The sequence below is a fragment of the Penicillium cosmopolitanum genome (assembly GCF_028827165.1).
Source record: "Penicillium cosmopolitanum strain IBT 29677 chromosome Unknown utg000009l:1.0-9042332.0:1.0-9050551.0, whole genome shotgun sequence".
Taxonomy (NCBI): domain Eukaryota; kingdom Fungi; phylum Ascomycota; class Eurotiomycetes; order Eurotiales; family Aspergillaceae; genus Penicillium; species Penicillium cosmopolitanum.
The window spans coordinates 2,051,107-2,077,083 of record NW_026622679.1 but is presented as its reverse complement, the minus strand read 5'-3'; the positions used below and the strand labels follow the sequence as shown (position 1 = coordinate 2,077,083).

The window sequence follows — 25,977 nt, the reverse complement described above, 5'->3', positions numbered from 1 at the left end:
CGGAGGGTTTATTTATCAGGTACATACCAAATACTACATCGCGGATCCCAAGCCAATTTGCCCCACTGACAGGAGTCGAGACTGCTTACCAGAGCTAACGGCTTCTTCGTCTGGAATAGGGCGCGTTTCTCAATTCCCACCATGATCAATCATTGGGACTGACTGTCGATCCATAAAACAAGTGATACTATATAACCTATTTCATCTCCAAAGGTTCAGAACTATGGTACAATGGAGTAGAACAGGGAAATAAAGAAAATAAAGAACAGAACAGAAAAAGGTCTATGCTCTTTCCTCCCGCCTTGCATGACCAGGGTTTGCAGACGGCGGGCATGGGGGGTGCCACAATTCTTCAATTATCGAGCAATCGGAAGCGATGACCAGGATGCGATGATGCAAACCAATTTATAGTGAGGGGCAGAATGGATCTCAAAGAACATCATTTCGAAGGTGCAGCGGGCTTCTATGGGTATGTAGATTTGTTAGCCTGGTTTGGCCCGAGTTCCTCACGGGCTCCACGGGGCATTTCGGTAAGGTGCGCCTGTGATTGGTGGCCACCGGGTGCTCGGATGTCAACCTCGCTGAGAGCGGGATCCTTTGGCGAGCCAGCACTGCGCTTTTTTAATGTGCTAGTTATCTGCGCTATGCACAGCCTTGGACCTCGCTCCTTTTCGCTAGACAATTACTGCAATTGGAGTCTGTTGATTATATTTTTTCCAGCGCGCCATGGTTAACGAGCCTGAGATCGGCCCTTTCACTGTGTACGACCAGTCCCTCCGCGGAGGTCTTGTATCTCGCGTAGTTGAACCAACAGAGGCAATGATATGGCGCTGGCTCGGAAAGGGCCCGTGATTTCTTCTTTTTAAGCGTTACGTGGGCCTACAACGCTGGTGATCTGGTGGCTCCCCTGACCCTATCGTTGGTCTTCTTCGCCTTTGCGATGGATACCGTTGTGGGTTTCAGCAACCCTTGGGAATACTCGTATACCCCATGATTTGTTCTGGGCTTGACAATCTCCTTGGTATGCGAGGCCTAGCCACCAGTTACTAATATAGTAAAAAGGCGGCTGCGTCCGGGGGGCCTCTCACACTTCTCACATCCCTGAACCACCGACACTCCTTCAGCTTCATATCAGAATGCATCGATCCAATGTACAAACACATACCCATTCTTCTATTTTACCCCTCAAGGGAGCCCCCATGAACTCTTCTCACAATATTATACAGCCCACCGGGTTGGGCGAATATGGGAAACTTGATGCTCTTCTGTCTTTGCTATTTCCATCGACCGTCTATGTGCAAAATTCCCAAAATCTCAACGGCCATATGCATTCCTTACGTCTCCTTAAATTATCGAATGGCGCTAGCTTGCTCCTAAAGGGTTCTCCGTCCACCGGTACCCCTCTTCTTCGACACGAAAGATTCTGTCTCGAAACCGAAGCTCGATTTCTTGCCCTTATAGGACAGAGTGCGAACCCCTGCATCCCGCAGATATATCACTATGATCCCTATGGAAGCCCACTTGGGTCTTCTTACTCGTTACGACAATATGTTAAAGGGACACCTCTCTCGGTAATGGCATGTCAGCTCACTTTACAACAACGAAACGGCATCGACCGGCATTTGGGCTTCTTAGCCGGTACTATAGGGCAAAATGTGGCTCCTGCGTTCGGTTCCCTTCAACAGGTGGCTGTTGGGGCCGGGAAATCATCCTGGAGCGACGCTTTCTGTGCCTTGTTTGAAAGTGTACTCCGTGATTCCGAGGACATGTTTATCAACCTACCATACGGTCAGATTCGAGATGAATTGAGCCGATTACAATCAGCATTAGAAGAAGTAATTCTTCCACGCCTGGTTGTTGTCGGACTTGGCCGATCTTCTCATGTTCTTCTGGACGATGAATCCAAACAGTTGTCTGGCGTTATTGACTTTAGCAGCGCCTTCTGGGGGGATATTCTCATGGCCGAGGTCTTTGAGAACCCAAATCCTGCCGTGATATCAGGGGCTGGGCTACCCCTGGATAGGACGCCAGGCGAAACTATACGGCTTTTGATGTAAGTAAGCCCTGGACTTTGGGTGCAATGCACTTATCGCGCCTTGCTATATTCATGCTAACCTAATAATGAATAAGGTATGCCTGTTACCGCCTAGTGTCGCAGATTACTGTTCAATACTATCGAAATCGAGACGAGACGAAGGAGTTTGATGCGCGGAGACGACTGACAGCAACAATTACAAAAATGATGACCATGCGTCCAGTTTAGACATCATAAGAGGAGAAGGGTCCAGGAAGAAGCAGACATTGGTATATTCGAGCGGCATGATACCCGGGAACTGAGCCCATAGATTTTTGGTTTTCATTTTATTTTGTTACTTTCTACGGTTATTTAAAATTGTCATCATCCTTTCGACGGTCCGGTCAAAATGATACTAGTAGTACTACTAGTAGTAGTTACCTACCTACCTACCTAGTAGTAAACTCTAGGGCTCCAGACTGAGAAATGTGGAGACCCGATTATATATAGTTCGGCATGTGACTTCGGATTCGATAGTTACTAGTTACCTACCTAGGTACTAGTACTACGTACAACTTGAACGGCCTTCGGTGCTGTGATCATCGGCATACCGATTCCTAGAGGACAAAATTCTGCTATTTTAATTAAAAAATCTTTTATTCATGATCAGATCCTCTTACTAGCCGTTTTTCTTCAACAATTCATGGTTCTGGCGTATCACCATCACCGCCATGCCTTGCAGCCGTAAGGCGGGAGCGGAGGGCGGGGCAGATCCGTTTAGCCTCCGCCATGTCGTCAGCTAACCTTCCCCCGACAGAGCTCCACCACTTTTTTCCCTTTCATCCTGCCAAATACCCCTGCCACCCCTCAACTTGCAGGAGATGGCGCAGTTCTTGAGAGGCAAGCAAGCTGGAATCCAGCACGACTTGTCCGAAGGTCTGGCTGCAGACTTCTTCAAGATTGACGAGGTTTGTCTTGGCATTTCAGGCATCCTCTTTCGCCGTCCTGAACTGACTGTGTCTCCCAGTTTGCACGATGTGGTGTGAATTCGAAGATTAGCGTTATCGCGTACGATCCAGTTCAATCCCTTCTTGCTGTCGGCACCAGCGATACTCCATACGGCAGTGGCCAGATCTATGTCTTTGGACAGCGTCGTGTGCTGGCCACCTTTCAATTCCCGCGGAAATCCTCGGCCAAGTTCCTCCAATTCTGTGCCGACAAGCTCATCAGCGTCGACTCCAAAAACGAAATTAGCATCTACTCCCTCGAGACCAAACTGCTGGTGACCTCTTATGCACCCCCGGGCCAGGCCACTGCACTTGCGACGGACCCAAGCCTTGACTACGCATTTATCGGTCTTTCGAACGGTGCGTTGAATTCCAACAAGAGCAAAAACGACCAAAGAAAAAACAGACTAACTTTGATTTAGGTGAGGTTGTCGCATACGATCTCGACCGAAAGTCCTTAACCGCATACAAAATCCCAAATCTTTGGCTGGAAGTCAACCCCCGAGCCCGACTTTCTCCAGTCGTGTCGCTCGCGTTCTCTACACGTGACATTGGAAAAGTCCTCATTGGATACTCAGAAGGAGCGGTGACTTTTTCATTTAAACAAAATGTCGCCCAGAAGTACTTCATTTACGAGGTGCCTTCTGGTGCCCCAGGTGGAGACCCCGAAGCACCTGCTAGCGGAGTACGCAAGCCCAGGATGACCGAAGCCGTTTGGCATCCAAACGGACACTTTGTTTTGACTGTTCATGAGGACACTAGCTTGGTTCTTTGGGATTCAAAAGATGGCCGCAAGCTCCATGCCCGTACGCTCCAAGCCACGAATGTGGACCAGCCGGGTGGCTCGAGGCCGGCTGGACCAGATGGCCAAACTACGGGCCCCAAAGAACCTATCGTGAAAGTAGCATGGTGTGCGAAGGATAATCCCGACGACACTGGCCTGCTTGTTGCTGGTGGCCGGCATGTTGGCGAACCAAACCAGGGCCTCACTTTCCTGGACATGGGCCCGACGCCGAACTATCAGACATCTTCCTGGCAGGTACTTTCCAGCTATTTTGAGAGAACACGCCGTGACATATTGCTACCAATTCCCCCGGGCGCACAGGTCATCAACTTCTGTGCCATTCCTCGCTCTTCTCCTTATTTTGCGGGTGTACACGATCCGATTGCGTTGCTCACTGTACTTTCATCGGGAGAGTTGGTTACGATGAGCTTCCCCAGCGGACATGCCATTACGCCGACCAACATGCTACACCCATTCCTGTCCTTTGTTCACCCATTCGTGAACAAAGCCACTTTTACGCCAGTCGATCGTACTGTCTGGCTCGGGCTGAGGGAACGCAGACTGCAAGGGCCTAAGTTTGTACTCGGAGGCGCTGAAGCCAAGAACCCCCTCAAGCGTTTCGAAAAGCGAAACGTCATTACCACCGCGCATGCAGATGGGACGGTTCGTCTCTGGGATGCTGGCCATGATGATGAGATTGAGAATGGCGATGCTGTTCAGATCGATTTGGCTAGAGCTGTTGGCCGAGTCCGAAACATCGAAGTTGCTGAAATATCACTGTCGGGTGGGGCGAATGAAATCTCTCTTGGCCTTCGAACTGGAGAACTAGTCGTTTTTAGATGGGGCAGCAATGCTTCTCAGGGACACGAGGAAGCCGTCGGTACAAACCAACCCGGGAAACTGACTTCTATCGGCCACCGAACGGACCCAGGCTTGAAGACAGGACTCATTCCCTTGACTCTTCTAGATATGCAACAAGGACCGGTCACAGCTTTGAAGCATAGCCAAGTAGGCTTTGTGGCCGCAGGGTTCGAGGGCGGCAGTCTGGCAATTATCGATCTACGTGGCCCTGCAATTATTCACACTGCACACTCATCTGAATTTTCAAAGGCGCCCAAACGGAGTAGCTTCGTGCGAAAGAAGAGTGGGGCGGAGGATGTTGCGCCAGAATGGCCTACGTGCATTGAATTTGGTGTGATGACCTTGGAGGGCGAGGATTACTCGAGCATCTGCTGCTTTGTTGGCACAAATCGAGGAAATGTGGCAACATTCAAGATTCTACCAACCTCTAATGGTGCCTACACGGCTGCTTTTGCAGGTGTCTCTAACATGGAGGATAAGATCACTAATCTCATTCCAATTGACGCCGACTCTGGTGAAAGTGCTCTGGCTACGCCACACTCAGTCGGCGGGTTGAGAAATGGTACTAAGATCAACGGTGTTCTTATTGCAGTTTCGCCTTCTTGTTGCCGAATCTTCAAGCCTGCGACATCTAAGGGTGCACACAAGACATGGGACGACTATTTTGTTGACTCCTCAGCGGTCGTGAGAACTGAGGGTCGTGGATACAGTCTCGTCTGTCTTTGCGGCGATGGAAATGCCCGCGCGTTCTCTATTCCTGCTCTCAAAGAAATTGGATGCAGCAAGATTAATCACATTGCTGATATGAGGCGACTCTCGGAGGCACATATCACGCCCACTGGGAGCGTGATGGCATGGGCTGGCCCATCTGAACTTGGATTGTTTTACGCCTGGGGAGCTGGCCACCAAATGTACGGCTTTACGATTTCTTATTGGGGAGTCGACTTACTGACGAGTCTTTTAGGAGCCTTTCCCAGGATCGTTTATTTGACCCTGCAAAGGTGATACCTCCTCGACCAACTATTACCAACATGCAATGGATTTCGGGAACTCAATATATTTCCCCACAAGATATGGACATTTTGAGTAAGCCAAATAAACACCCTCATCCGTTTTACTACTGAAATCTCATAACAAATTTAGTTGGCGGACCTGACCGCCCACCATCGAAGCGTATGGTCGAACAAATGAGACAAGACGAGCAAGAGCGCCGGCAAGCACTCCGAGAAGGACGTGCGCCACCCCCCAGGACCGAGCGATGAGGAAGGCTACTGGTCATCCATGACGCGTGGTATCCAGCAGCGCACCGAACGGCTCGGGATCGCGGGTGATACCATGGAGCGATTAGAGGAAAACAGCAGTAGCTTTGCCAGCGACGTGGGTAAGTACGTACAGAACCAGAAGAGGAAAGCTGTTTTTGGTGGTAAGTTCCCTCTCTTCTCGACCGAGCAACTGTGCCCCCGCCCACCCCCTTGCATACCTGGCTGACCGACCTTTCTAATCTAGCGCTGGGATCCAAGTTCGGATTCTAAGTTTTTTCTTGTCTGAAAGCCTGGATAATTACAATTGATACCTGCCACTATGTATCCTTCTTGCGTCTGTAGACCAGTATCGGCCCCGAAGGTGAGCGACCTCGATTACCATCTGTATACCGATGAGGGTAGTAAAACTATGTATCCATTGCTACCCAATTCAAACTCACAATGCCTCTGAACACGTCATGGCAAGTTATTGAAGGGACTGTCCGGTCATCCTTAGCCGCCGATCGTCATCATGGAGGCAAATACCCGGGAATTGAAGATGTTTGAGACATAGGTGACCAGTCAGAAGGGCCGTCCTACATACTGAGGAGATGAAAATCGACCGACCCCTACAGAGTCAAGGGAGTAAATTTTTGAATGGAATGAATTCTATTTCGTAGCCCCTTATCAACGCCGAGTTGAATAGGGGTATAACCCAGAATATTGATCTAGGTGTCATAAACGTAGCGTACTGGTGGTCATCAAGAAGCAGTGGAAATTAAATGGCAGATGTGTGGTAGCCGAGTATGGTTGGGTCAGTGTGTAATTTAGTGCACCATAACCTCAGGTTGGGTTTGATGAGCGGCCTTGCCAGCAGGGTCGTCCTTCTGCTCGGAGTCATCACCCATCTCAACATCCTCATCACCACCCTCCTCTTCGTCCAGTTCATCATCATCGTCATCGTCACTGTCCTCCTCGAGATCTTCACTGCCAGCATCAGACTCATCCTCATCTTCCTTGCCAGCGGCGGGCTCAGCACCCTCCATCTCATGGTCCTCGCCAACTTCAGGCTCGCCCTCCTTGTTGGCCTCCTCGAGCTCCTTGACAAGAGCGGCCTCAAGTTCGGCTTCCTCAGCGCCGTAGGCGTTGCTGTCATCAACCAGGTTATCGGCCTCGGGCTGGTCAGGTGGGTACTCAGCGGGGGCAGACTCCTCGGAATCCCTAGAGACAGTTGTTAGTGGATCAATTGGGGTAAATAAACAAAGGGCAGAAGGGTGATCTTACCATTTGATAGCGAATCGAGTCACACGGGGCTTCTCAGCAAGTACATTGCGTCGAATACGCTCGATAATAGGCTTGGCAGGAGGCTCCGCAGCCAGCTCCTCCGAGTCATACTCATTGTTATTGTAGTAGCCAACACGGACGAATTCGCGGCCATCGTAACTGCAGGTAAGAAGAATGACGGTGACGCCGAGAATCTCGGAGGCGGGAATGCGTTTCAGATCGGGCGCATCGGCCTCGAAGATGAATTTGTTCACACCGACAGGGATAGGCCCAACAAGGAGGGAGTCGAGTTCCTGGTCATACTCAGAGCTACGAGATGTCAGTGAAGGGCAGACACAAGCGGATGGTGGGGTAGACGTACGAAGTGGCGGAGCCGACATAGGTGAGTTTCCATTCGAGATCTGGGATTGTTTGTGAGAAAGAAAATGGCAAAGAAAGAATAGCAATGGGAAAAAGCATACCCTTTTGAAGCTGCTCAAGACACTCAAAAGTGATCTCGAACTGATAAGAGTCGGTGAAGGCGGCAGGGTTGTTGAGGATTTTCACCCCAAGAAGCGAGACGACGGACATTTTGAGTATGTGATATGCGAGTATGTACGTTGAATATGGATTGGAGAGGCGTGGGAGGAGAAAGGGAATTTATAGGGTCAAAGCTGTGAATCCGGGGCAGGGAAAGAGAAACAAACACTTCACCGCAAGGAATGTGAAGGGGACTCTTAAGCACTCTAAAGAGGCATCATGCTAGGAGATGCGCGTCAATGGTCGCGTCCCTTGCGGGCGCGCCTGACCGCCCACGTGAAACCTGGGCAGAATGTTCTGCAAGATTGCGGCAGCTTGCACATGAACACCTTGAGAAGTGAATGCTACCAGTGAATTGCTACCAGTGTGTCGCAGTGCTCCCTCAAGACTCACTGGCACTTCTCATCGGCGACTTTCCTACTAATATCCCCATCAAGAGCGCTTCATATCCACCTCACCCCATTACCCCAAATCACTCGTCTAGCTCTTCCCACACCTCAGTACCTCCCTTTGTCTCTTAACAAAAGCTCACCATTACACACCCACACACCATCAGCCATGTCGGACGACCAGGCTGAACAAGCCTTTTTCCAGGATCAGGCGATGAACGTGGAATCCGAAGATCAAGATGTGGTCAAAGAAGAAGTCGAAGCCAATGCTGATGACCAAGAATATGACCCAATGAGCACACTCGACGCCGAACAGCAGACGGCACACCAGGACGAAGCGACCACCGAGACACCCACCTTCAACCCACACGATGCTTCACACTTAGCCACCAGTCTTCCGAATGACATCGCAGATGCTTCACAGGATCTTTCGCACGATAAGTCTCAGACGTCTACACCTGCGCCACCCGTGGGTGTATCTGCGCAGCCCCAGACCAGAACTATTGGGGGATTCGAGGTCGATGACGAGGACGAGGACGAACAAGAAGAGGTTGAAGAGCAAGAAGAACCAGAAGAACAGGAAAAAGACAAAGAAGACAAAGAAGACAAAGAAGAAGAGGAAGAAGAGGAAGAAGAGGAAGAAGAAGAAGAAGAAGAAGCAGACTACGAGCCTCACTATGAGCCTCCGGCTGCGCTGGGGGTTGATGACACAGATGCCATGACCATGGCTGAAGATCCAAGTTCAGGAAATGCAATTCAAAACACTTCCCTTGATGTATCATCGCAAGAGCCCATGCAGGGCTCTGCCAGCATGCCAGAAGTTGCCAATAGTTCATATTTTCCTGCTCATGTTCCCAATATCGATCTTTCTGCTTCTGATCAAGCTCAGTGGGCTTCGCGGGAAGCGAGCCTACAGAACAGTACCGTTCCAACTCCTGTACCTGACTCCCCCTCGACTACAAAAGGTCGTCTGCCCTATGACCGTGTTGGGATCCTACAAGACCGGGTTGATGAGGATCCCCAGAGGGGATATTACCGCTTGGCTGGAGCTGATTGCAGAGCACCGAAATCGCAATCGGTTGGATAGCGCTCGTGAGGTATACGAGGCATTCCTGAAGACGTTTCCTATGGCGGTAAGATTGTACTCATGACTTTAGATTTTCACACTAGCTGATCAACGGACAAATCGCAGGCCGACCAATGGGTTGAATATGCCACGATGGAGTCTGAGCTGAATGAACTCTTCCGTTTGGAGCAGATCTTCAACCGCATACTTATTACCATGCGCAGCGTCAATCTTTGGTCCGTTTATCTGGATTATGTCCGCCGTCGGAACCCCCTGTCCACGGACGCCAATGGAGAGTGCCGACGAATCATTTCATCTGCATATGATCTTGCCGTCCAATACGTTGGCATGGACAAAGACAGTGGTAACATTTGGTCCGATTACATTGAGTTCATCCGCACAGGTCCAGGAAATGTCGGCGGCTCTGGGTGGCAGGATCAACAGAAAATGGATTTGCTGAGAAAAGCCTACCAGCGAGCCATCTGTGTTCCCACGCAATCCCTGAATACTCTGTGGAAGGAGTATGACCAGTTCGAAATGGGCCTCAGTCGACTTACGGTAGATTTCCCATCTTCATGACGAAGACCATACTCGTACTGACTTGCTCTCTAGGGTCGCAAACTTTTACAGGAACAATCGCCGGTGTATATGACCGCACGGGGTGCTTATACCGAAGTACAGAACATCACTCGAGGTTTGATCCGTACCACACTCCCCCGGTTACCCCCGTCCCAGGGTTCGAAGGTGACGTTGAATTTGCCCACCAGGTGGACGTGTGGAAGCGTTGGATTGCCTGGGAGAAAAGTGATCCTCTGCTTCTTAAAGAGGACGATGATGCGGCCTTCAAAGGTCGCGTGACCTATGTGTACAAGCAAGCTTTGATGGCTCTGCGGTTTATGCCTGAAATATGGTTCGAAGCTGCCGACTTTTGTTTCCTGAACAACATGGTCAATGACGGGAACGACTTTTTGAAGCACGGTATCGAGGCGAATCCCGAAAGCTGCCTGCTGGCCTTCAAACAAGGCGATCGCATCGAAATTACGTCCGACTCGGAAAGCGACTCTGCTAAACGAGCCGCCAAAGTACGGGAGCCCTATGACAAGCTCATCGATGCGCTCTACGACTTGTCCAGCAAGGTGCGGGACCAGGAGAGTCAGGATATCTCTCGTATTGAGGAGACATTTGCGAAAGAGAACCCCAATCACAAGCCGGCACAAAATGACGATGACGAAGATTTTCAAGGCGAGGCAAAAGAGAATGTGGCAGCTAAGAAAGCGCAGATCGATGCGGTGAAGAAATCTTACGCCACCCAACTCACGGATCTCTATAAGACTGCTTCTTTCGCCTGGATTGCGTTGATGCGCGCAATGCGTCGTATCCAGGGCAAGGGAAAGCCGGGTGAAGTCGTCGGATCTCGACAGATCTTTGCAGAAGCTCGAAAGCGTGGTCGTATCACCAGCGATGTCTACATTGCCAGTGCGCTCATGGAGTATCACTGCTATAAGGATCCTTCGGCCACCAAAATCTTCGAGCGTGGTGCAAAACTGTTCCCGGAGACGAAAACTTTGCCCTTGAATACCTGAAACATTTGATTGACATTAATGATATCATTAGTAAGTTCTTCCTTGCCTTATTTATTCCCGTATGGTTACTAACACATACTCCAAAGATGCTCGAGCTGTATTCGAGACGACAGTCAGAAGATTGGCCTCTAACCCCGAAAATGTGCATAAAGCCAAGCCCATTTTCGCCTTCCTTCACGAATATGAGTCTCGATATGGAGATTTGGTCCAAGTGATCAATCTGGAGAACCGCATGCGCGAGCTTTACCCCGAAGATCCTTCGCTGGATCAGTTCTCGCACCGTTACATCACACCCACATTCGATCCGATATCTGTGCGACTAATCTTCTCGCCATCACAGACCCAGCCCAAGACAGTGAACCGTGGCTTTATATCGCAAATCCAAACCTCCCCGGCACCAGGGCAAGGGCAACTTGATATGTCCTTTAACTCACCAAAGCGACCCTACCCCGGCGAGGATTTCGATTACGACTCTGATCGTCCCCGCAAATTTGTTCGAGCCGAGTCGCCGCTCAAGGCCGCCCAAGGCCGCCGCCTTGACCAACAGAAGCGAGGACAGCCCATCAATGGACAAGTCACGTCCCACTACAAACCACAAGGATCTCCGACGCCCTTACCCCGAGAGGTGGTCCACCTACTCAGCATCATCCCCCATGCATCCGCATACAACATTGCGCGCTTGTCTCCAGAAAAAATGATCGATCTCATTCGCCGCACCGACATCCCGGCTAGTACTTCCCAGATCCCGCTCCCAGCCAATGCCAGAGGGCTCGGTGCAGCCCAGGGTGGGATGAATGCATATGGAGGTAAGTTTCGCTGCAGGATTGCCCAAATGGCATAAATCACGGACATTGAAAGATTGCTAACATACATATCTCAAGGTGCTTATCGCTGAGCCTTCCTCTTTTTTTTTCCTCCCCTCTTCACTTCTTCTATTTCTTTTGATTCAATCACCTGCCGTACGATCCTCACCTCATCTTCGTGGTGCGAAGATTGGATGATGCCTTTCCGACGATATTTTCTGTCTTGAATGAAGCTTGTTCCGATGAAGGATGGAGCTGGGCTTTGTGTGGCTCTCTTTTGTCCTTCTTCCCCTCCACCACCCCGTCTCCCCATTTTCATCCCTAATTAGAGTCTACTGCATCTGCTGGGCGTCGGTCTGCTTTCGTTTTGGGGATCGGGACCCCTTTGATTAAGTTGTTCATTCGCCCGACCGGCCCAGCACTCATGTTGAGCGGAGGACTAGTTCTGTTTTCCTGTACAGTCTTGGGATCATAGTGCAGATAGTCCCAATGATAATCGAATCTAATCAAAAGAAATATTTGTTCCTAGCTGGAGACCTCGCGTCCCCACCATTCATCATCAATCCAGTCACTAGTAGGTAGAAGCCTTCCTTTGTCTACCTTTTCATGCGATTCACCAGCTGTCGATACACTACTAGCTGCCACTCTTATTGTATCGGCAAGAGTGTTCACTGGCAGGCTCCAAGAAATTGCTGCGATCTTCAATTCACTTATGACACTTGATGCCTCGTACGATCTACCTGTCCCCTACCTTCAGCTATTGACATATGCTCACTGCTTTAGTAGTATCAAATGCTACTCCCGTCATTCATCGCATAGTCGACTAGGGTTGTTTCCCTTTTTGGGCCCCTCGTTTGACAATCAAGCCGCACCTTCCCCTTTTGATATTGCCATTGGTGGCCTCCACCTGCCACTTTTTGCTGTTTAAGAGGGACGCGTGCCTGCCTTTGTCATTTGATTTTTGATTGTTGATTGTTGATTGTTTACTATTGACGTATCCGACGTGCCTTCCCTGCGTGACGCTGTTGTTGTTGTTGTTGTTGTTGTTGTTGTTGTTCTTGTTGTTGTTGATTTCTACCTTCTCGCCCTCGTCTCCCCCTCTTCTCTCCTCCCTCCTCTCTACATCAACCCTCTCATCTCCCTCTCACTCCCTCTCACTCTATCTCCTACATCTCTTCTTGACAGCTGTCAAACTGAAGAATCTTGCCAACTCTCATCCTGATACAACCTTTCGCTGGCTTCTTGCTAGTTCTGTTCTCATTCCTACCACCCGCACCCGTCTCCTCAAACACTCTTCATTTCACACCATACCCCATCAATCTCTCAGAAGCTCTCAGAAGCCGGGACAGTAACCTTGTCTTTGTGATCTGGTAAGTTCATATCACTCCAGTAGCAGTTCTGCGGTTTTCGAAGCATTTGTTTTGACCCGGCCAACTACCTTATATTGGTAATTCCAAGAGAATCACCAATGCCATCCCAATTCCCTCCCTCATGTATCAAATTGACTACCATTTTTTCTCTCTCTGTTGTCTCCGCAGGATGAAAATCTTGCTTATGCTAACATGGCTGAATCAGAGCTCTTTTCCACATCTATGGCTCCTAAATCCACCGGGCAGGGCCGCCGCCGCAGCCCTAGCCGTGGACAGCGGCAGGGAGATAGCCCCAGCCGGAAGAGCGACAGTAGCAAGAAAAGCTCTGGCTCCAGCTACGAGAGTAGCGAGTCCGTGAAGTCCAAGGATTCTCGCAAGGGTCCTCCAACTCACCCCCCGATCGTTCATCCTGAGCCTGTGCCTCCTGGGTATGTGCGTATCAAGGGTGCCCTTGTGCGCGACCAAGGCGAAAAATGGACTCCTCCTCCTCGCGAGAAGGCCTTCAAGGATGAAACGATAGTGAGTAACATTCCTGCTCCGCGAATTTCACTGACGGCTTTTTCGTTATGTGGACATCTTGTTGACTCGGTTTTAGATTCCAAAATTCACTTTGCCTCCTCGTCAACCCTTGAACAAGTCAGGGAAGGAGGTCGAGGTTGTCATGAACGCATACCCGATCATCAAGTTCCCGACCAAGCCTATCTTCCAGTATGAGGTCAGTATACGCTTCCTAGAAACTCTTCCAAGAGCGATCGAGTCTAACAACAACAGGTCAACGCCATGCTTGGCAAATGGAAAGAGAGTGCGGGCCCTGATGATCCACCTGAGAAGGGTCAGTACATGGAGCAAGACTCAGAGATTCTCCGAAAGGTGTTTTACCGCTCCAAGGTCCGCATGGAACGTCTTCCCGATGCCATCTACGATGGGAAGCACATTGCTTGGTACGTTTTGCTTGACCTTCCTCTTCATCCTCGCTGATTACTTATGCATACAGGTCCCTCACTGCTCTCGACCGCCAGCTGCGAGACAAGTTTGTCTATCCAAGTGGATGGCGTCGCCCTGTCGGCAGTCGCGCCGATGTTCATGGAGAAGAGATTTGTCTCATCATGAGCGTTCGCCGCAAAATATTCCTCGGCACCATCAACGAGTGGCTCGAAAGGAAGCGTTCACTTGATGAAACTGTGATGGAGGCTTTGAGTACGCGATAGATAACTCTGACCTTCGAAATGACCTTTAACTGATCAACCTCTTCTTTCAAAGACTTTCTCGATCATTTGATCCGGGATTACCCAGCACAGGAATTCACGGCTCTGAAGCGATCATATTTCTTTGAGAACCTCGACAATCACCCCGACCCAGAAATGCGAAAAATTGCCGGCAAATCGCACTGGCCACTTCTCCAAAGTGGCGCGACATGCTATCGAGGCGCCTTTCAAACAATCAAACCTTCACCTGTGAGAAACATCGTACTCCCTTACTTTTGAATGAGCTTCCACTGACCCTTTCCCTTAGAACGGCCTTTATCTCAATGTGGACATCGCGCATGCTGTCTTTTATTCTCGAACTTCCCTCATCAATATCATTCGGGGAATTCTCGGCTCGGGGGAAGACCAGACCCTGATTCCGAAGCTTCTTGAGCCAATCCTGGATGAGAATGGAAGCAGAATGGAGACCCAATCTTTTTCCAAAGTCAGCAAGCGACTCCATGGTCTTCGAGTGTGTCCTGATTTCGACGGATATCCACTCGCAAATCGAAGCTACACCATCGACCATCTGATCAACGGCGGCGCCAAAGAATACATGATCAAGATCGACGACCAGGCTACTGGGAAATCCGAAAAGACCAGCATCTATGACTACTTCCACAAGAAGTACAACTTCCAGATGAAGTACGGAAAGACTGCACTGGTTCAGATGACTCGCGCTGGTGTTATCTTTCCCCTTGAGATCTTGTTCGTTCGACATCTTCAGCGATGGCCCCACAAGCTTGATGAGCGTATGACTGCCGACATGATCAAGTGGACTGCCGTGAAGCCCACGGGACGCTTGGAAGCCATCCTCAATTGCCACAAGATCCTCGACCATGCAAATGACCCCAACTTGGTTAACTACGGTATGAAGATCGGACCGAGTATGATCAAGACTAAGGCTCGCTTGCTTCCAAACCCTGAGATTCAATTCGGAAATGTCAAGCACAATCCAGGCACTACCGGACGTTGGGATCTTCGTGGCAAGAAGTTCTTCAAATCGAACACCAAGCCCCTCGAATGTTGGGGGATCGGATTCATTGCTGGCTACCGTACCTCGGTCAAGTTTGATCAGGTTCAAGCCTTCCATGATCACTTCGAGAAGCTCTTCAAACAGCACGGCGGGGTTTTCAAAAACCGAGCTCTTTCCATCGAACTTCGGGACGACATCGGCGTCGCGATGAAGACGCTGTATGAAAAGACCCGCGAGGCGTGGGGAGTTATACCGCAGCTCCTGGTCATCATCGTGCCCGACAAGAATAGCTTCAGTTATTTGCGCATCAAGAAGTCATGCGACTGCCGTTGGGGTGTACCCTCACAGGTTCTTCAGTCGCGTCACTGCATGGATAACAAGCCTCAGTACATCTCAAATGTCCTGATGAAGGTGAATGCTAAGCTCGGCGGTGTTACCAGCAGGGCCATTCCCAAGACCCCTGCCTCGACATTGCGGCCCCAGTCCGTGATAATCGGAGCTGATGTGACGCACCCGATGCTTGGTGTTTGGACCCCCTCTCTTGCTGCCATGTGCATTTCCAACGACCCACAAGGCATCAGTTACATGGGAGGCTGTCAAACAAATGGCGATCTGAAGGAAATCATCACCCCTGAAAACGTTCGCGAAATCTTGCTACCACTAATGCTTGAGTGGAATGCCACCCTTGGAAAAGGAGGAAAGCCGCCCAAGCACATCTACTATTTTCGGGATGGCGTTTCTGAATCCGAGTTTCAGGAGGTCCTTCAAAAGGAGGTGTTGGCCATCAAGAAGGTTGCCGCCGAATGCCTCAAGCTGAATTCCTGGCCTGGAAAGATGACAGTCATTGTCGCAAACAAACGTCATCACCTGCGAGCCTTCCCAAAGCCGACCGACAAGAGCTGCTTCGACCGAAATGGTAACCCTCTGCCTGGCCTTCTCGTCAACCGCGATATCACGAGTCCACATGGATGGGATTTCTTGTTGTACTCCCACGCTGCTCTCCAAGGTACATCCCGCCCTGTTCACTACACTGTGCTTCTGGATGAGATTGGCCACAAGCCGGAAGAGCTGGAGAACATGATCTATGAACACTGCTACCAATACGTACGATCTACCACTCCGGTCTCCGTTCATCCCTCGATTTACTATGCCCATCTGATCTCCGTTCGTGCGCGCCACCACGAAGATATTCCGGCCAGCTCTGGTCCGCAGCATGGTACTAAAGTCCCAATGCGTCGGGAGCTTGAACACCCTCGACAAAAGGAGAAGGATGACTTCCGTGAGAAGCAGAAGGAGCACGCGCAAGAGATGTTGAAGGGAAACCCTGGACACCGCTTTGGCGAAAGTGTTCCCAAGCCCATCCCGAGCTCTCAGGACCCAGCAAAAGGTACCAAGGAGAAGGAAGAAAAGCCTGCGCCCAAGCTCGCTGGATCACGTCTTCTTCCCATCATCGGCACCAACAACCGACTTTCATACAAGATGTGGTGGATCTGACCGCTTCGCCCAGATCTACCCAAGTTTCAAGTTTTCGCTCAAATCATGACTTACCCTGGATCTTCACTCACACTTGCTCATCCGAATGTCTTTCTGACCCAATCCGGTCCTTTCATACCCGAAGGTCTTTTGTTTTGTTATTTTCTCGGTTTTATCTTCGGCAGATTTTATCCTCAGCATCATGTACCTGTCCCCTCCACATGGTCATCAAAGGTTCTTGGATCCCTAGATTGTAGTGCCTTGGTTTCTCTTTTGTTTCTTTAATATTTGAGAATTAGGCGCGGCGTCACTGGGTTTCAATCGACTGGACTTGGTCTGGTGGTTTTCGGGGGCAGGGAACGGGGAAGTGAGGTTATCAATCAGTTTCGATAGTCAATACAGTACCTACATCCGGGGTAGTTAATTAACTATCTACTTGTGCCTTGATGTAAAAGTTTCAGATCCGTAGTGCTTATCTCCTAAAGCCGTTCAAAATTAGTATTTGTCGGCCCCTTCGCTGCGTATAATGGTCATGTCAATAGTACAAGTAGTTAGCGTTTCGACCATGCGCTTTGAACACGGGAAGTTGGTGAAAAGAACTAGTAACTACCTAGGTATCCTTTGGACTCAATCATGAACACAGCATTCTTCACCAGACGGACAATACAATCGGCGGTCAATTCTCCAGAAATCGGGTAGTCTACATACGAGGAAGAGAAAATCAAGAAGAAAAGGTAAAAGCCACCTGGCGACGTTATGTTAATATACATGCAAAATGCCAGAATACAAGATTAGATAGAGCATTACATGGCAGCCCAGCGTGGAAGCAAACAAAAAAAGAAAATAATACATAACAGGCATGGTCCGGATCTTCGAAATGATCCCCAGCCATGAGGCTCCAGCGTATTCATCTCGCCCTTTGTTTCCCCATGGATCGTCGTATCCACCTTCTCGGTGTCGGTTCTCAAATATGAAAATGCATGGAGAGCAGTAAGAGGCATAGAGAACAAAAGGAAATAGTTGGTTCATGGAGAAAAGGCCGGCACTCGATAACGGAAAGAGAGAAAGTGAATGAAGGTCGTGAGTCGAGGACTGGGATTCCCAGATGCTATCGCACAGCGATTATGCCGTGGTGCCGTTAGTCATAGTCATGTTGGGGTTGTCTTGCTGCTGAGCCTCGCCAACACTATCCACGTTCGAACCGTCGGTAGGCTTGGGATTGGCATCAGTACCTGTGAAATCCTTGATGCCATCTATAGAAGGTGCTTGATCGCCATCGCCATCGACATCATTGAAGTTAGGCATCTCCAGCGCAACACCGCTGTTCTTTTTTGACTTCTTTTTGCTTGGTTCCGAACCCCCGGCTTTGAACAACCCGGCCGTATTAGACGGCGGGGACGCTTTTGCGGGCTCGTGTTCGGCGCAGAAACACCAGCCAGTGGCGGAATCTTACCAGAAGCGGGAAGACGAGGCTTGACTGCCATGGGTCGTTGCTTGGGAGGAAGCTCAAGATCCTCAACCAGCGGTTCATCGCTGTTTGCATCCAACTTCCCTTTGAAGAAAGCTTGAAGTAGACCAATTTGCCCCGGCAAATTGTCCACTGATATGCGTGAGTATGGAGGCGGAGTTGGGAAAATCGTGACGGTTTGAGTGGTACTAAAACAGAAGATTAGCTCTCTGAAAATGAATTTTGGAAGGGTGATATTCGGCACATACCTGGTGTTCTGCGACTGGGCCGCGTTATACATGCGGTTCTGAAGCAGGTGCAGAGGAACACTAAGTGTTGCGAGACCAAATTCGCGATCCAAACCTAACTCCTTGAACCCGAAGAAATCCTCATCGATGTCTTCAGCGAAGTCTCCGCCAACAAATTGCTCGCTTCCATCATTGAACGCATTTGAGCCGTCCTCGCCAGCATCTGCAAGAGCAGGCCGAAGCATTTCAGTAAGTAAGGACTTGAGACGATCATGGGCAGTGGAGAGTTTTGTCCCGAGTCTCTCAACGTCGTCTTTGATGTAAGACTCCAATTCCTCGATATCAAGTCCCACGCCCGAAAGCGTGTGAAGAACAACTTCTGGCTCCGTGTAAGCCGGTTTCCATTCCGAGTTCGAGGTTGCAGTTTCTTGGGATCCGGTTGCTGGCACCTTGGGAACTTCCATGTAGGATTTGACAGTCTCGCCAATCTTTTGGAAGAAATCCGATGCAACATCTGTTGCGACCTCAATGGCGGATGGCTGATACTCTTCAAATCCAGTATGATAGAATATCTTAGCGACGGCTCTTTGCAGAGCTGCTCGGCAGGTTCCAGGGGCAATGACGGGCCCATTATCGTTCATAACATGAGGTAGAACGTCCTGTTCCCCGAAAGGAACCGGGTCATATTTTTGGAATTGGTTTTGATACATCTAGGTAGAGATTAGACTAATTGAATGTAAGGGGCGAGTGGATTAACATACCTGGGATTGCAGCTGCATCTGCTTCACAATTCCTATCTTTGAGCAAATCTTGCGGGTTTCTTGTAACTGTCGCATGTTTGCAGTGAATCTCTGGGTTAGTTTGCTTTCGGGCTGAGTAAATGAACCCTTTGGCAAAATTCTGAGATACTCTTCCGAGGCGTCGACAACATTGCCTTCTGCGTCTTCTTTCCAAATCAATCGTTGCGAAAGGTCAGGAACACCAGACATCACGTCGTAATAATACGGAAGCATTTGGTCTTCCTCCACCTCAATTCCTTCTGCGAGTGATTCCTTGCCAGCTTGAGGCTCCATGGCCTGAGTCCCAGAATCATGAATTTCATCAGCTTCAGCAGCAGCTTGTTTCTCATGCCGAAGCCACCGGCGCATGCCAGCCTTGGTTCGAAGGAGAGCAGGTTCGTCAGCATTGAGCTTGTTGCCCTTGAGAAGACGGTGTCGCTCTGCAGCGATGATTGCTCGATCTTTCTTTGTCACTTGCTTCCACACCTTGAACTCCGGGTCTTCCACATCAGCCCCGGGGATTGAGATGGCGCTCAAAGCAATAGTTGGTGCCGATGGTACGTCGATGTCCATGGCATCGTCCTGTTGGCTTGCGGCAGCCCCCAGCCCTAAAGGGTCAGATGGAGTGTGGGAGCCCGGGGTGGGGTAGAAAACCCATTCTGGGTTGGCTCCATAGCCGTATCGGAGTCTGCTCCAAGCGGCGCCGGAGGCTGGGATGCAGCTGTGTCACGAGGGCCTTCGGAGCCGCTAGGGGTGTTTCGAGCAGGCGCGGTGCCTTTCTTGGAAGATTTTCCGGGGGCCTTTCTACCCCTTGAAGACATGATAGGCTCATCGTCGCTTTCATCTGCGCCGTCAAGCTCTTCTCTTTGCAAACGACGCTCTTCCGCTTCGACCTCAGCACGGTCTCTAATGACAATTTCTGGAATGAGAGGAACCAGCTTCTCAGTTTCCTTTCGCATGTAGAGAGCATGCTTTCGCAAGAAATGCTCAGGATTCGTGTTATACTTCAGGCAGTTGGCCCAAATCAGATTCAGATCATCGACGAAGTCTTGCTTCGATCGATACTGTATGCCCTTAAGCTTCTTGGTCATGCTTCCGAGGTCCATTGGATGTTTGATTACTGTTTTTCAATGTTAGAACTTGCAATCACTGCTGGAAGCCCGAGCATAATTGGGATCATTACTTACTGGTATAGTAATCCGGGGCATCACGTTTGTTGACACGAGTCAGGAAGGCCGTAGAATGTTCTGTCATGGCTTTGAGTTCACTCAAGACCTTCTCTGCAGCTTCGTAAAGCTCTTCTTGGCCAATCTTATCCTCGCTGGCCCATTTACTGCGATTCTTTCGAACTTCACTGAGGAGGCTTCGCAATTCGGCATCAGAGGCCTGGACCATATCCCGCTTTTTGTCGATCCGGGCGATCAAATTCTTGAGTGTCAAACTAGATGCACCCAGGTTTGTATTGCTCAGAGAGCTATATCCGTTTCGGTCCGCCAGCCGCGTTGTTACCACCAGAGCCAGCCTGGCCTGAAATTTCTGCCTCGACTTGTCGCTCAGACTCTTCCAATCGTTGCTGGTCCAGCATGGCGTCGCGATCGTTCTCAAGGGTATAGAATAACGTATGAAAGCTCCGCTTAGCAGCTTCCTCTGTAGCTTTCTTGTCTTCTTCGAGTTGCTTTCGGATGTCCTCCACTGATTCTTTCTTTGTTTCTTTTGATCCATCGATACTGGTGGAAGCTGCGGTACCGGGTCGTTGAACGGGTAGGGTAGCGGCGCTGGGGTCTTGCGATGGGGGCACGGACTTGCTCTTCAGAGGCGATTCGGTTGCATCTTCCATATCTGCATCATCATCCTCATCGTAGTCATCGTAATCGTCATCCATTTTACGCGTAGGTTTAGCTGGTGGAGCTGTAGGGGGTGCCGGCGCATCAACGCGTTCGGTTCCGGCGTCGGGCTGTTCCGTCTCCGCGATCGCGGCGGTTGTAGGGTCATCCGCAGCATAATGACCAGAGAAAAGCGCGTTTATTTTAGCCTCACTGCGCCGATAGAGATCACGAAATTGAGCAATGCGCGGGTCTTCTTCGAGGGTGAGGTCTGGCTCCGATGTCATACTACTGGGGTTCGGCCCGTCGGCGCTGACAGAGCCGCGTACCTGGGGAGTGCGCGAACCAGACAATGTCTTGACCAAGCCATTGACAGGTCGAGGCGACTCCTGATGGTCGTCCGGCGGACGTGTATTGCCCGGGGGCCAGGCGTTGTGACCAAGCGACATGCTCGCTCCAAAACCCCGGTTCTGGGGGCGGGTGATACTCGATCCTCCACGGTTGGGATCACGGGCCGAGAAATCACGACAAGGGCGTTTGAGGAGGGAAAAAAGGCATAGAGGGGTGCCGCACAGTCGCCCGAAACGTCAGGCAATGTCGAAAATGGCCACAACGATGGCACGGCGGCGAGGTTTGATGAAGAAGTTGAAGTCTTCTGTAGGGAAGTTTCTCGGATGGGGATGAACTCACGGCAGGCGCGAAGGCGGCGGATCGCGGCAATTTGGCGTTCGCGCTTGCCCTTCGCAGGGCCTTTTTCCCCGCCATTTCGGGGTAGCGCGATACTCTTACTAGGCATCATTCCTATATCTAGGACACCTCTCTTATATCTCTTTGCTTTTAATCCAGTACTCTACTGCCTCTGACCTCACTCCCCTACCCAGTCATGCTCTGACCCTCGAGCTCCTCTTCTTCCTCGGTGGCTCTCCCTCCATCCCGTCTCTCCGCATATGACGCATAAGGCAACAGCTGGGGCCAAATCGATCAACGTCCACTTTGCTGCTCTCCACCCACTCCAACCCCAACAAACTTACCACAACCACTACTAAAGACCTCACGAAGAAGCCGAAGCTATAGCTTGTACGCCCAATTGTCTTTCACTTCCTCATCATGAGGATCCGCTATCCTTTCGCAGGTAGGTTCAGCTTCCTCGGCTCCGGCATCCATCCCCCCGACACCATCTTGGCGGTTCGTCCGGGCTAACCCAACACCTCTTAGGAGCATTCGTCTTCCTGTTAATTCTCGCCGCCTATATCGGTCTCCTCCCGCATAATACCTCGTCGTCTATACCTGCGAATCTACAACCCAATGACAAATTTCTGCATCTGGTGACCTTTTTCCTACTGTCGGTCGCCTTCTACTGGATTGTTGATACGTCGCGCCGGCGTAACTTGCATCTCACACTGGTGGTCTGTACGCTGGGCTTGGGCGTTGGCTCCGAGGTTATCCAGGGCTTACTTCCTAATGGTCGAGACTTTGACCTATTTGACATTATTGCCAATGTGGTCGGAAGTCTCGGCGCAATTGGCATCTGTGGCTGGTATCACCGCCGCATGTTAGAGCGCCGCCGAGCCAGTCGCTATGGAATGGTGGATGGCAATGCAGATGATGATGTCGAGCTTGGCACCGGTGTCGGGGCACGCTCCAGGAAGAGGAAGAAATGAGCCCTCAAGAGTCCGGTGTGACAAACCTCGAGCAGGAGGTAGACAACTGGGATGAAAACGCAGTGGATAACTGGGATACCGAAGATGGCCCTGGGCCTTCTGAGACAGCGCCTCCGAGCTACCACGAAAATGGCCACGTGGCTGGAGATGAGGCCGTGAAACGCAGTGACTGATCGTTGCGTATAGGGCCACAGAAATCGCTTATGAATTTTGACCCCAGCATTTCTCGGCCGAAATTTACCAAATTTAACTCTTATGATGAATGGTGCATTGATCGAATTTATGTCGATATGATACTTGTTGTCGGCTTCTGTGATTATGTTTCGTATCGCATTAGTTATGTCGTTTCTATCGCCGATGTAGGACATGTCGGTTATATTTATTATGGAAAGATACTAGTACATTTGGAAGTCCAGCTCTTTGATACTGGCTTATAATCTTCTTGCAATGCTTTCGGGGAAATAAGGTCTATGTATTCAATCAAGTGTACAAAATTTCACCACCAGTTCAGAAGACTCAGGTAGAATGAGCATTCCAAGGTTCTTCTATAAGGCATGAAAAAGTTGCAGGAACTTAGAGGAAGGACCAACAGGAAAAGAGGAATCTTTCTAGAAAATTGCAATCCTCAAATCACTAGCCGAGCGCTCCAGAAGTGGACAAACCAGGGCCCCAAATAAGAAGCTTAAGTGTTGGGTGTCTAGATATCCGACGGTCTTTCACTTAGTCGCCCATTTTGAGATTCTAAATGACTGATGTACATGAATTTTGTGGGCAACTGCTGCGTAGAATACAAACCTGCCATAGTGGGCATTCGCATAAGGAACAATAGGCGCTCGGGCTGGACCACTAGGAGATCCGCTAATATACAGCAATTCTAATGCGAAACTAGACATCCCCCGTCGGCGGGCACAGCTACATACAACGCAAGAGGCAAAAACGACCATGCACACTAGGGGGTATTTGAAAAATGGGAAAGAGGAGACGTGGGTGTATACCGGGGAACGTAAAAGTCATGAACAAAGAGCTAGGGGAACGTGGAAGGGAACAAGCCAACAAGTCGCAAACACCGGGTACAATGATATGATGCAGACAAAAAAAGGAGGATGATAGGCAAGGTAAGACAAAGAAAAGGACTCGTGATCACATCGCGATGGGGAAAATTGAACATAAATGTCGAGAATGAGACCATGAGAGGCGGGTACTCGAAGACGTGAGAATGAACAGCAAGGGGTATTTGGGAGGACGACATATCGCGTCCATTAGTCGCTGTCAGAGACCTCGGACGATCTAGACCAGCTGCGCGTCGGAGTTGGAACACGGTCTGGGACGGCTTCCAATTCAGGTTTCGACGCGGGCAGATAATCCGCATGGTCATTCAACTTGGCCACTTTTGCAGATCGGGGCTCACACTGGCTTCCAGGTGACTGGTCATTGTGAGTTGGAAGCTTCCCCAACTTCATGTCAGTCTGCTCTCGCAATACTTCATAAACAAATTGCATCTGCATCTCATTGTACACCATCATCATCCGTTGCTCGCGCATTTGGCTGACTGTTTCAAAAACAGGGTCCGATTCTGCGTCGCTTACTTGCAGCAGTTGGCCCGATTCGAGCTCTTCCAGTAAATGATCGAGAGCGATGAAGGTTCCTGTTCGACCGACACCCGCGCTGCAGTGCACCACACGTGGATTATCCGGGCCGGATTTAGAAGCCGAAAGCCTGATCAGCTCAAGAAGTGCCTCGCGATCATTCCCTTCAGGTTTCGAATAGTCTGCCCAACCTGCAAAGAGGAAGTGCCAGATGATCTTCGATTCGGAGCCGATGGTCAACTCGAGCTTGCGGATTTCAGAGCGCGCTTTTGGGTCAAATGTAGACTCTAAGAGAGTCACTTTGCCAATGACCCCAGAGCCATCCTCGGATTCGTCAGTCACAAATGGATCTGATTCCTCCGTCGTAAGAATCATCGAGTCCTGCTCCGAGTCCAACGGGAAGTATTGGGCGCATTTCTCTCGGCCTGCCTCGAAGGTCTGGGTAAGCATGACGATGACGCCGACCTCCTTGCTTTCGTGGAAGACCATGTGCCAGAAATGAGAGAAATGTCCGAGCTTGGGACCCTGTGGATCGATTAGCCCCGATTCGACTTGATCTATCACAGACAAACTTTGTGAGCTGTCACCTACCTGTGTCGCAATATATCTTCTCTCCTCTTCCGTGACCGTATCCCTGAGGGTAATCGGCGAGGCGTTGATGAAATCACACTCCCCAGCGGGTACCCGCAGATGGATGCGACAATTCGCCCAGGCCTGCACATTGATATATCGGTTCCTCGCCTTGACCTTGGGGTCTGTTTCAAGAGCAAAGGGATGGGTAGGGTCGTTAGACAGCATGCCCTCGGTCAACCGGGTTCTCTGCATCCATTCCAAATCTTCAAACTTGTCGTGAATCTCTGCAAGATGAGCCAAGCGGTCAGTAATGCTCCGAAAGGCTGCATGCAGCACCTCCACTCACCGGCGACAGATTGACACAGGAATGGGGGAAGATCCTCTGTGTTTCCATCCTCCAACCTGGGATTCCCTTGTTCAGCGTCTGGTAGGTCGATGCCGGCCTCATCCGGCAAGCCGCGCTTGGCTGTCTGTACACTGGTATCGATCTTGATAGACGGGTGGGCCATCTTGGCGGCGGCGACCCGGTGGAATGCGCGAACCTTGCCAAACACAACGCGGGCTTTCTTCGAGACGGCGTGGCTGTTGAAGCGTTTTTTCACGCGCGGGGCAGCGGAGTCCGGGGAGGAGGGGCGAGACTGTTCGGGGTCGGTCGTAATGTCCTGGTCGATACCGTAGGCGGCGGCGGAATAGTGGGAAATCTGCAGGGACGACAGATCGGGACAGCTATAATAGCTGTCCCGGGAAGGTGTGTCCAGGGCCAGATTTCTGGAGATCGTGGAGGGGTTTGGGCGTCGAGACAGGAGATGAGGAGCGTCGCAATAGCGCAACGTGTGACCTCGTATAAAGCCGGACGGACTCCGCCAGCAGAAGAACGAAACCGAGAACACGCGGGGGGGGTAGGAAGTACGAGTATTTTTATTTTCTCCCGGCGGGTCAAAAAGCCAAGAGTGCGCGCAAAAGGAGGAGGGTGGAGGAGATGGGAATCCGGAGGGAGTGGAGGAAGTGGAGGAAGTGGAGGGGAAGAGGAAGAGGAAGAGAAGAGAAGGGAAGGATAAATGGATTCGATGCTCGAGTACCACTGCCAGTTCCAGTTCCGGAATTAGAAGTGTATACCTAGTCCTATAGATAGATACATACCTACCTCTATAGACCCTAAACTTGAACCGAAACCGATTGGTAATTGGCGGGGACTTTTGCCACTTGCGAGTCTCAGCTGCGTCTGCGTGCGGCGATCGGACTTTGC

At 50.5% G+C, this 25,977-nt stretch overlaps 9 protein-coding genes across 9 annotated transcripts; 5 read left to right on the top strand and 4 right to left on the bottom strand.

Moving 5' to 3' along the window:
• Positions 1-1,136: 1,136 nt before the first annotated feature.
• Positions 1,137-2,263, top strand: N7509_008876 (phosphotransferase family protein; the record flags this gene model as incomplete). The annotated part of the gene is made up of 2 exons (XM_056633513.1): positions 1,137-2,053; positions 2,131-2,263. 2 exons carry the CDS (start codon positions 1,137-1,139, stop codon positions 2,261-2,263), a joined length of 1,050 nt encoding a protein of 349 aa, XP_056484133.1.
• Positions 2,264-2,745: 482 nt separating this feature from the next.
• On the top strand, positions 2,746-6,198 carry N7509_008875 (uncharacterized protein; the record flags this gene model as incomplete). Its single annotated transcript, XM_056633512.1, is given in 8 exon segments — positions 2,746-2,808; positions 2,893-2,982; positions 3,042-3,381; positions 3,444-5,577; positions 5,631-5,752; positions 5,810-5,899; positions 5,916-6,089; positions 6,173-6,198. The coding sequence occupies 8 exon segments, from the start codon at positions 2,746-2,748 to the stop codon at positions 6,196-6,198; spliced, it is 3,039 nt and encodes a 1,012-aa protein (XP_056484132.1).
• Positions 6,199-6,734: 536 nt separating this feature from the next.
• Positions 6,735-7,761, bottom strand: asf1 (nucleosome assembly factor ASF1; the record flags this gene model as incomplete). Its single annotated transcript, XM_056633511.1, has 4 exons — positions 6,735-7,128; positions 7,192-7,500; positions 7,553-7,592; positions 7,653-7,761. 4 exons carry the CDS (start codon positions 7,759-7,761, stop codon positions 6,735-6,737), a joined length of 852 nt encoding a protein of 283 aa, XP_056484131.1.
• Positions 7,762-8,268: 507 nt separating this feature from the next.
• Positions 8,269-11,643, top strand: rna14 (cleavage polyadenylation factor subunit RNA14; the record flags this gene model as incomplete). Its single annotated transcript, XM_056633510.1, has 7 exons — positions 8,269-9,105; positions 9,161-9,232; positions 9,292-9,723; positions 9,778-9,859; positions 9,901-10,701; positions 10,835-11,554; positions 11,630-11,643. 7 exons carry the CDS (start codon positions 8,269-8,271, stop codon positions 11,641-11,643), a joined length of 2,958 nt encoding a protein of 985 aa, XP_056484130.1.
• Positions 11,644-13,143: 1,500 nt separating this feature from the next.
• On the top strand, positions 13,144-16,635 carry N7509_008872 (putative eukaryotic translation initiation factor eIF-2C4; the record flags this gene model as incomplete). Its single annotated transcript, XM_056633509.1, has 6 exons — positions 13,144-13,440; positions 13,517-13,636; positions 13,693-13,862; positions 13,916-14,118; positions 14,182-14,375; positions 14,434-16,635. 6 exons carry the CDS (start codon positions 13,144-13,146, stop codon positions 16,633-16,635), a joined length of 3,186 nt encoding a protein of 1,061 aa, XP_056484129.1.
• A 1,101-nt stretch (positions 16,636-17,736) lies between these two features.
• Positions 17,737-20,483, bottom strand: N7509_008871 (transcriptional activator SPT7; the record flags this gene model as incomplete). The annotated part of the gene is made up of 6 exons (XM_056633508.1): positions 17,737-18,014; positions 18,068-18,270; positions 18,331-19,019; positions 19,071-19,677; positions 19,743-20,208; positions 20,276-20,483. 6 exons carry the CDS (start codon positions 20,481-20,483, stop codon positions 17,737-17,739), a joined length of 2,451 nt encoding a protein of 816 aa, XP_056484128.1.
• Positions 20,484-20,562: 79 nt separating this feature from the next.
• N7509_008870 (uncharacterized protein) lies at positions 20,563-21,360 on the bottom strand (the record flags this gene model as incomplete). Its single annotated transcript, XM_056633507.1, has 1 exon — positions 20,563-21,360. One exon carries the CDS (start codon positions 21,358-21,360, stop codon positions 20,563-20,565), a length of 798 nt encoding a protein of 265 aa, XP_056484127.1.
• Positions 21,361-22,018: 658 nt separating this feature from the next.
• Positions 22,019-22,745, top strand: N7509_008869 (VanZ family protein; the record flags this gene model as incomplete). Its single annotated transcript, XM_056633506.1, is given in 3 exon segments — positions 22,019-22,043; positions 22,127-22,539; positions 22,557-22,745. 3 exon segments carry the CDS (start codon positions 22,019-22,021, stop codon positions 22,743-22,745), a joined length of 627 nt encoding a protein of 208 aa, XP_056484126.1.
• Positions 22,746-23,831: 1,086 nt separating this feature from the next.
• ptpB (tyrosine protein phosphatase PTP1) lies at positions 23,832-25,240 on the bottom strand (the record flags this gene model as incomplete). The annotated part of the gene is made up of 3 exons (XM_056633505.1): positions 23,832-24,683; positions 24,750-25,015; positions 25,078-25,240. The coding sequence occupies 3 exons, from the start codon at positions 25,238-25,240 to the stop codon at positions 23,832-23,834; spliced, it is 1,281 nt and encodes a 426-aa protein (XP_056484125.1).
• Between the last annotated feature and the right edge of the window lie 737 nt (positions 25,241-25,977).